This window comes from Solea solea, chromosome 3, assembly GCF_958295425.1.
Source record: "Solea solea chromosome 3, fSolSol10.1, whole genome shotgun sequence".
Lineage (NCBI taxonomy): Eukaryota > Metazoa > Chordata > Actinopteri > Pleuronectiformes > Soleidae > Solea > Solea solea.
This window is the reverse complement of record NC_081136.1, coordinates 35350970-35360827: the sequence shown is the minus strand read 5'-3', so window position 1 is coordinate 35360827 and position 9858 is coordinate 35350970. Positions and strand designations below refer to the sequence as shown.

Here is a 9858-nt window from a genome sequence, read left to right as displayed (position 1 = left end):
GTTTGTAAACCACTCACTCTCCCAAATCAAACCTCATAGAGAAATCAGTGATTTTAACATCACAGCACACAGGAGTTGTGGATCCACTGCTGCCTCCATCACTAAGTCCAAATGTCTTATTCTGTGATTTCGGCATCTGAAAAAATGTATTTGGATTTACCTCAGTGACACAAGAGAGTCTAGATTCTCTCCCGATAACTAAGGCACGTGATCACCGGAAACGCGGGAGCACGGGAGGGCGCGCGGACAGAACCGTCGTGTCTCCCGAACACGGAGAGTTTAACGTGATCACGCCCCTTTTTTACACAAGTTAAACTTTAACGAGAATCAACACAGAACCTAACATTACGATTATTTTCAGGTTGTTTTGTTTGTTTTTAAAAACATGGCTTTTATTTTGAAAGTGTCTTCGACTTTCCTGTGAAAGTGAAAGTTAGAATTGATCGAAGAAGAACAAAGGTGACGCACAACTTAACTGTGCGCGAAGAAGGCAGGAAAAAACACGATCTTTCAGGTAAAAACTAAAGGAAAAGTTAAAATCTGCGGGTGTTTATTATTTCCCCGCGCGCGCGGTGGGTTTGTGTTTGTGTGTTCGTGTGTCTGTTGTGCGTATGTTTGTGTGTGCGCTCAGTTAGTTTGCTGCGACACAACATCAGTCAGACATTTTGAAAAATTGTGGCTAAAACTTTTTTATCCATTTAACATCGATATATTGAATAAACACACACACACACAGACAGACAGATTTATGTGTGTGTCTAAGGAGAGATTCACACACACACACACACACACACACACATACACATATGTCCGCGCGCGTCCCTGGTCTCCCCTATCTTCTGAGGAAGTTGCATGTGAAATGCAGCGCGTGGTTATTAATGTCGCAGGGCGTCGGTCGCGTCTGGAGGACAAAGGTCCTGTTTCTAATTTAACTGCAGTTTGTGCACAAAGTCGTTTAAATGCTATTTTAACAGCAAACTGAGTCTAAAAAAAATCACTCACTCACAGGACATTTTCTGTCCCTGTTATGTTTCAAATGAAAAGAAATAAAGTCCACACAGACATTTTCAGGCTTTTCTGTGCGCCAAATGTTCTGTTACATGCTCGATACGGAAAAGCGTTAGAAATGTTTGAAAGAAAGAAAACAAATATGAAACAGCATGAATTCTGAGATGAAAGTCGAATTCTGACTTTAATCGCTGATTCCGATTAAAAATATCAGAATTCCGATTTTTAATCCCAAAATTCGAGAGGGGTCCAGCTGCAGACCTGCACTGTCAGGACCCTTCGTTGCAGACCTGCACTGTGAGGTCTCCTGCACTGTCAGGACCGGAAGTTGATTCGAAGCCTTTCAAAATAAAAGCGAGCATACCGGAAGCATACATTCAAAATAAAAGCGAGCATACTTGAAGCACGTATTTTTCATTCCCCATGTGAAGTGTGAAGGCGACGAGGTGAATTTTAATCTCAGAATGAATTTTTTTCTCTCTCAGAATTTCGACTTTCTGACTTTAATTTTTTTTACTGTATGCCTCAAAGGTTCCAAAATAAGAGCACACATTCATTGACAGTTCTTATTTCCATGGTGTTGTTCTTGATTTTAAGATAACCTTTAATAATAAGTTCTTCTATAAATAATAATACAAATATAGAACATTTACTGAAGACACTGAAGCAAAAATATTTTTATGATGACTCTGTTTCTGTTGTTTCTGTTGGAGATTAAGAGATAAAAGTTTTACGTATTTATAATAAAACATTAGTTTGCTCGATAAAAGTCTAATTTTCATTTTTCTAGTTTCTGTGATGAAGAAATATTTTCGAACCTGTTTTTTCAAATTTTAAAAAAATTTTATGGACTGAAAACATGTAACATGTAAAAATTAATGTGTGATGATTGAATTCATGTCTAAATGTTTGTGATTCAGCTGCAGAAATGAGCGCCAGGAGAAAGAGGAAGACATCGTGCGACAGCGCGGCATCTGAGCCAGCGACTCGGTAAACAAACCATTTAAAATAATAAATAAATAAATAAATAAATAAGTGTAGAAATTTAACATAAAGAAAGTCAACAAAAATCCACAAAAACTGTGATTTATTTATTTAATTAATAAAATAAATAAATAAATAAACAAATCTTTATTACTACTTGTAATTTATTTGGTAATTTTGTGGCTTTTTAAAAAATTATAAAAATAATACTTATTTTTTATTTTACAGTTTTTTTTATTAATAAGTTGCTTAATTTTGTTTCTACAAGATTTGTGTCACTTTCTTAAAATAAAAACAAAATCCATTCCAGCTGGTTTACACTGCCCCCATGTGGCAAAAAAAGTTTTACACTGAATTAGTAATTTTTACTGTTGACTCATTCATTCATATTATGAATGTTCATGTCCACTGCAGCTTAGAATTTTTTTTAAAGAAAACTCAAGAAAAATTGTTACTGTTTTTCTAATTCTGTGTTTTTTTGTTTTGAAAAAAAGGTGTTATTGTAATGTTTGTTTAATTGTTTTAAGTTAATGTAAAAGTATAAAATCTCTGACAGCTCACGGAGGAAAGAAGATGAGTCCGTGTTTCCCAGTGGTGACTCGTTGAAGAGCAACGCGTCCATGCACATGCCACCTAAATTCAGTGCTGAGAAACCAGAGAGGTAACCGAGGTTTACGCTTTGTTGTTCTGTAGATTACGTTTTTTTAATCGACATGATTCTACAATTCTGTGTTCACAATGGAGACTAAATATCACGTTGTCTTCATGTAGAGACAAAGTTCCAGGTATCAAACAACTTCTATTAAATCCAGAATGAAAACGAAATAAATAATATTTACAAATGTTTTGACTAAATATTCCAGGAACTTTAGGTACAAGAACATTCCCAAAGTAGCTACGAAGTCTCCTTCAGATTGTTGGATTCCTTCATGAACGCGAGGACAACTAATGTTTGTGAACACTGCCCCCAAGTCCAAAATACTGAGATCCCACTGACTCACCGTTTGTGCTGTTGATGTGTTACAGTTCACAGAGTGGTGACTCGTTGAAGAGCAACGCATCCATGCACATGCCACCTAAATTCAGTGCTGAGAAACCAGAGAGGTAACATTTACGCTTTGTTGTTCTGTAGATTACGTTTCCTTTAATCAACACAATTATTCAATTGAATATCAACACAACTGTGCTTAAAGTTAACGGGGGAGACTAAATATCAACTAATGTTAGGTTAACTTCTTGTGTACACTGCCCCTGGGTGGCTAAAATATTGAGATACCACTGACTCACCGTTTGTGTTGTTGATGTGTTACAGTTCACAGACGAGTGCCGCCGAGTCCGTGTTTCCCAGTGGTGACTCGTTGAAGAGCGACGCATCCATGCACATGCCACCTAAATTCAGTGCTGAGAAACCAGAGAGGTAACTTGATATTTAACAGGTTTACCATTAAAATGAGCAACAAATGAGAAAAATGTTTCCATTTCCCCACTGTATTTTCTGCTAATAATGCTATTTGCTGACTCATTTAGCTACTGTGGTTAGCCTTTTTGACCCTTGTTCTGGTAGCACTTTGTTTATCTGATTAAACGAAATATATTGAGGAAATAGAATCTACCATGTGATTCCAGAGATTTCTCAAAAAGTTTTGGATGAAGTTGCTACATCACTGGTTGTATTACTTACAGTGACCTGCAGGGGGAGCAACTCAGCCGTTCAGTGGGCAGTGAGAATTTGGAGGATCCAGTTCTCTTAACCTGGGATGAGTCAGATTCTGGTAAATACAAATATGTACCTATGTTGCTACATTTTGCTACTACATGAATTTTTAAGGACAACTTATTCTGAAAATAAAGGCCTTTGCACACCAACACAAATAAATTGGTGGTAAATTTGACAAAATTGTGAAGAAAAATTTAGGTGAATTTTAAAAATTGTGAACAAATTTAAGGTGGATTTCACAAACTGACTAACAGATTGTAAGAGGATTTCTCTAAATTGTTCGCACAAGTACCAAGAGTGCAATGGCTAACACTTCATTTTGGCACAAAGGGCAGTTACATTTTTGATATTTTTGTTTTAGATGTTAACTCTGTCTGAAGGGCCAAAATGAATTCAAATTTCACACCTATTTTTCTAAGTTTAAAGATAAAGAGTTTAGTTTGCCTGTGATTTACCACGTTCTTGCCAAACTTATGTTAATAATTATGTGGAATTTATTTGTTTCTTACAGTGGGCAATTTTCTTTCAAAGATAAAGCATCTTTTTAAAGACGAAATGAAAAAGAAATTTACGACGACATCTGAAGGTAACGGTGACCACTGGAGCTCCCTTGACAAAATCTACACAGAACTTCACATCATACCTGGAGAGAGTGAAGAGCCACTTGGAGAACACGAGTTCAGTCATCTTGAACGTAAACTGAAAGTATCGAAATCGTGTAAAATCACCCTCAACAATATCTTCAGACCTTTGCATGGGCAAGAAAAAGGCCAAACAGTAGTTCTGACGAAGGGCAACGCTGGCATTGGAAAGTCTTTTTCTGTGCAGAAATTCATTCTTGATTGGGCCAAGGGGGACGCTAACAAGGATTTAGATTTTGTCTTCTATCTTCCTTTCCGAGAGATCAATTTGTGTACAGATATGAAAAGCTTGCACATGCTCCTGACAGAGTTCCACCCTGCGCTCAACAATTTAAAAAATCCAGAGCATTATGCCAAAGCAAAGATTGCAGTGATCCTGGACGGTCTGGATGAGAGCAGACTAGACTTGGAGTTTGAGAACATAAAGAAGATCACATCTCTCAGTGAAGTAACACACCTAAAAGTTGTCCTTGCAAATCTAATCCAGAAAAACCTTCTTCCTGAGGCAAATATCTGGATAACTTCCCGGGCATCAGCAGCCAGTCAGATCCCCACGAAGTATGTCCACATGGTAACAGAGATTAGAGGCTTCAACGACGCACAAAAAAAGGAATATTTCAAGAAGAGATTTAGTGCTAACTTGAGTCTTGCTGGTAGGATCACTTCACACATTGAGTCTTCACATAGTCTCGACATTATGTGCCAGATCCCGATCTTCTGCTGGATTTCTGCCATTTTATTTCAGGACGTTTTTGACGGAGACAAGAATGTTGAAGTTCCTCAAACTCTAACAGAGATGATGGCACATTACCTGTTTGTTCAGTCAAAACGCAGAAGCACGAAATATGACACAATGGCTGCAAAGAAGGAAGTGAACTTTCTGGAGACTCAGAGAGAGTTTCTTTTGAAACTCGGCAAACTGGCATTTGTTCATCTGCAGAGGAACAGCCTGATTTTCTACGAGGAAGACCTGGAAGACTGTGGCATCGATCTAGCAGAAGCATCCATCTATTCTGGGTTTTGCACTACAGTTCTTCGGGAAGAAAATGTTTTTTCTCAGAGAAAAGTTTTCTTCTTTGTTCATCTGACCATACAAGAGTTCTTTGCAGCAATGTATGTGTATGACTTTCTCACCACCAAGAAAACAACGGAGCTCAATACAACGGAGCTTGGCAAATTTCTCCAACTGGAGGACAAAGACTACACTGTGCTCGAGCTTCTAAAACTCACAGTTGAGACTGTGTTGAAGAAGGGGAAAGGCCACCTGACGTACTTCTTGCAATTCCTCCTTGGCCTCATGGTTGAAGCCAATCGGAGAGTCCTTCAGTATCTTCTAAAAAGTCCAGACACAAGCCAAGATGTCGAGAAGAAAATCTTGACTTACCTCAAATCCATCCGGAGAAAGACTCTCTCTCCAGACAACAGCATCACCCTCTTCAGGATAATGGTGGAGATGAGAGACCAGAAAGTCAAAGATGAGATTCAGGAATATCTGAAGACAAAAGATTTTGAAATCAAGTTGACTCTCCTGCATTGCTCTGCACTGGCCTTCATGCTGCAGGTATCCAAGAGTGATCTGGACATACTGGATTTAAAGAGTTACAACACATCAGAGGAGGGCAGAAGGAGGCTGATACCGGCAATGAGGAGCAGCAAAAAGGCCATGTAAGTTTATTAAAGGGTAACCGTGACATCAAAGTTTAGTGGCAGTTTAGAAGAAGAGATGGACCAACCTGAGACACAGCAGAAATAAGAGCTTGAAATAAGTCTTCCCTCGCCCTTTTCTCCATTCAGTCATCTAAGTGAACAGGTGGCACACCTGATGCTGCCAACACCATATCTCAATGGTTTTAAGAACTCGTCTTATTGGTCAACATCTAAGTATCAGTGAACTTGTGTGGAAGTTGGCACAGTGATTAGCAACCGTTATCTCATAGGAAGAAGGTCCCAAATGCAAACACTGGTCCTTCCCAAGTTCTTTCTGTGTCGAGTTTGTATGTTCTCGTCTCGCCTCGCTCTTACTCCCATGGTGAAAACATGTTAAGGTAACACTCCTGAACAAGGCTCTGACGTTCAGTCTGGAGATGGTCCTCAGGTGCTGCTCACTGCTTCTAGGTCTAGGAAGGTTCCTAGTTGAGGATGTACAAACGCAGGGGACAAGTTTTCCCAGAGGGAAACATTCGCTCTTTTTATCACATAGAAAATAAAATGATCTCGGTATTTGTTGTAACATTCTTGGGCTGCGACAACCCTCTGAAGGTCCATCGCTGAGATTGGGTAGTCAGTAAGTTAGTGATGGGGATGACTCCTTCCTGTTTATCCTTCATACTCATCGATGTATGTCTTTAAATAGTAAAGACACATCTTAATAAATAAAAAATAGCACATCTGTCTTCATCATATCGTAAACCTGTTTTCCACCTCTAGACTAGCGGACTGCGACGTGACGACAGAATGGGTTGAACACATGGTCTTTAGTCTCAAGTTTCCCAGCTCACCACTAAGAGCTCTGGACTTGAGCAACAATGACCTGCATGATTTAGGAGTAGAGCAACTCTGCCAAGGACTGTCCAGTCACTGCTGTCGATTGAAGATACTGAGGTAATGCCAACATGCTTAGTCAGTGTTTCCCAAAGTTTCTTTGTGTGAACCCACTTTTCATAGATGGCGTTTACTTAAATGTCATGAACATGTTTTTGTTGCCTCTTGAAATAATAGCTGCAGTTGCTGCCGATTGACCAAAGTTCTACACTTCCTCAGGTTATCAGGTTGTCTCGTCACAGAGAACGGCTGTTCTTTTCTGGCCTCGGCTCTGACTTCCAACCCTTCTCATCTGAGTGAACTGGACCTGAGCTACAATCATCCAGGAGACTCAGGGATCAATCTTCTCATTGAGCTGAAGAACGACCCACAGTTCCAGCTCAGCAAGCTCAAGTAAATATAATCTTAGTTGTGTTTAAGATGGTCACCAGCTGTGGAATCTCTCTGTGCTTGGTGTGAGGAGTGGCAGTTTGTCAGACTTTATCAAACCAGCCAGTTTGTCTTCATTCTTAAAGTCTGTCGTAAAACACTCACAAGCAGGATCTGTCTTCTGACACTTTGTTTTGCTTGCCCCAAGTTTGTCTTCAGGTGTGGATTTAACTCTTTTTTTGCACAGTAGTGTCACTGGACCGACAGTAGTACCAGTAGACCTTGAGGGGCAGTTATGAGCCGGATTTGCTTAGCCTTCATCCACATTAAATACATTAACTCTGCTTCAGATCTGCTACTTGACAATTTGGGATTACAAATTCTTAAAACGGATACGTTTCAAAACACTGCAAGTCCACTTCGTCGTCAATCCCATAAATTAAATCCCAACAACTACAGACTCTTAAAAACAGCGATTGAAATTACAGATTCGCTGAGAATCTGAGATTCACTGAGAACTGCACCTACTGTTTGTTAAAGTATCATCAAGACTTTAATCCTTTAATCCTCCAACAGTGTTGACCATTGTGGAAGTCTGCAGATGCAACCAGGATTCAAGAAATGTAAGTTTCTTTTAAAGCCCTGAACATTTTACTGAAGGTTCAATGACATTGGCAGTTCCATCATTTCTCCACTGACTACCAATGAAGAAGTGGTACCAATTTAGTAGCGTTTGTGGACACCCATCCATAGTCTGAGTTGCATTTGGTTTCCTTAGTCAATTTATTTGAGCCAGCAGTGGCCATATGTTGTGATATTTGATTGTGGTCTTGAATTGTTGTCTTTTCTTACGTCCAGATGCCTGTGAACTCAGTTTGGACCCTCAAACAGCTCATAAGAACCTCCTGCTTTCCAAAAGCAACAGACAGGTGACCTGGGTGACAGAGGAGCAGTCATATCCTGATTATCCAGAGAGGTTTGATCAGTTTCCGCAGGTGCTGTGTCTGCAGGGTCTGAATGGACGCTACTACTGGGAGGTCCAAGTGTCAGAGCCCTTCAACGTTGGAGTAACGTACACAACCATTGGGAGGAAGGGAGACATGGACGACTGCAAGCTGGGCTTGAGCGAAAATTCTTGGAGTCTGAGTTGTTCCAGTAATGGTTGTTTTATTCTGCACTCCAACACAAAAATCAGTGTCGCCTCCCTGTGCCAGCGCTCCACTCGGGTGGGGGTGTATCTGGATTGGTCGACTGGAACTCTGTCCTTCTACAGAGTCACCTCCGACAAACGGGTTCACCTCCACACCTTCAGGGAAACGTTCACTGAGCCACTCTATCCTGCAGTGGAGCTTTCAGCCGCCCAATCTTCTGCATTTTTTTGTAAACTACAGTAATCTCACTTCCAGTATGTTCACATACAGTGGGTACGGAAAGTATTCAGACCCCTTTAAATTTTTCACTCTTTTTTTCATTGCAGCCATTTGCTAAAATCAAAAAAGTTCATTTTATTTCTCATTAATGTACACTCAGCACCACATCTTGACAGAAAAAAAACAGAAATGTAGAAATTTTTGCAAATTTATCAAAAAAGAAAAACTGAAATATCACATGGTCATAAGTATTCAGACCCTTTGCTGTGACACTCATATTTAACTCACATGCTGTCCATTTTTCTGATTCTCCTTGAGATGGTTCTGCTCCTTCATTGGAGTCCAGCTGTGTTTAATTAAACTGATTGGACTTGGTTAGGAAAGGCACACACCTGTCTATATAAGACCTTACAGCTCACAATGCAAATAAGAATCATGAGGTCGAAGGAACTGCCCAAGGAGCTCAGAGACAGAATTGTGGCAAGGCACAGATCTGGCCAAGGCTACAAAATAATTTCTGCAGCACTCAATGTTCCTAAGAGCACAGTGGCCTCCATAATCCTTAAATGGAAGAAGTTTGGATTGACCAGAACTCTTCCTAGACCTGGTCGTCCAGCCAAACTTAGCAATCGTGGGAGAAGAGCCTTGGTGAGAGAGTTAAAGAAGAACCCAAAGATCACTGTGGCTGAGCTCCAGAGATGCAGTAGGGAGATGGGAGAAAGTTCCACAAAGTCAACTATCACTGCAGCCCTCCACCAGTCGGGGCTTTATGGCAGAGTGGCCCGACGGAAGCCTCTCCTCAGTGCAAGACATATGAAAGCCTGCACAAGAGTTTGCCAAAAAACACATGAAGGACTCCCAGACTATGAGAAATAAGATTCTCTGGTCTGATGAGACCAAGATTGAACTTTTTGGCGTTATTCTAAGCGGTATGTGTGGAGAAAACCAAGCACTGCTCATCACCTGCCCAATACAATCCCAACAGTGAAGCATGGTGGTGGCAGCATCATGCTATGGGGCTGTTTTTCAGCTGCAGGGACAGGACGACTTGTTGCAATTGAAGGAAAGATGAATGTGGCCAAGTAAAGAGATATCCTGGAAGAAAACCTCTTCCAGAGTGCTCAGGACCTCAGACTGTGCCGAAGGTTCACCTTCCAACAAGACAATAACCCTAAGCACACAGCTAAAATAACGAAGGAGTGGCTTCGGAACAACTCTGTGACCATTC

General features: G+C 40.4%; 1 protein-coding gene across 3 annotated transcripts; it reads left to right on the top strand.

Annotated features, from left to right (window-relative positions):
• The first annotated feature begins 303 nt into the window (after window positions 1–303).
• Window positions 304–8672, top strand: LOC131456309 (NACHT, LRR and PYD domains-containing protein 5-like). 3 transcript variants are annotated; one of them, XM_058624554.1, is made up of 11 exons: window positions 305–514; window positions 1929–1998; window positions 2549–2653; window positions 3019–3096; window positions 3305–3409; window positions 3676–3764; window positions 4221–6015; window positions 6778–6951; window positions 7111–7284; window positions 7837–7883; window positions 8119–8672. In XM_058624554.1, the coding sequence occupies exons 2-11, from the start codon at window positions 1937–1939 to the stop codon at window positions 8652–8654; spliced, it is 3165 nt and encodes a 1054-aa protein (XP_058480537.1). In that variant the 5' UTR covers window positions 305–514; window positions 1929–1936; the 3' UTR covers window positions 8655–8672. The 3 variants fall into 3 exon arrangements, with proteins under 3 accessions (XP_058480538.1, XP_058480539.1, XP_058480537.1); XM_058624555.1 differs by lacking the exon at window positions 3019–3096 and having other exon boundaries at window positions 304–514; XM_058624556.1 differs by lacking the exons at window positions 3019–3096; window positions 3305–3409 and having other exon boundaries at window positions 304–514.
• Window positions 8673–9858: the final 1186 nt, after the last annotated feature.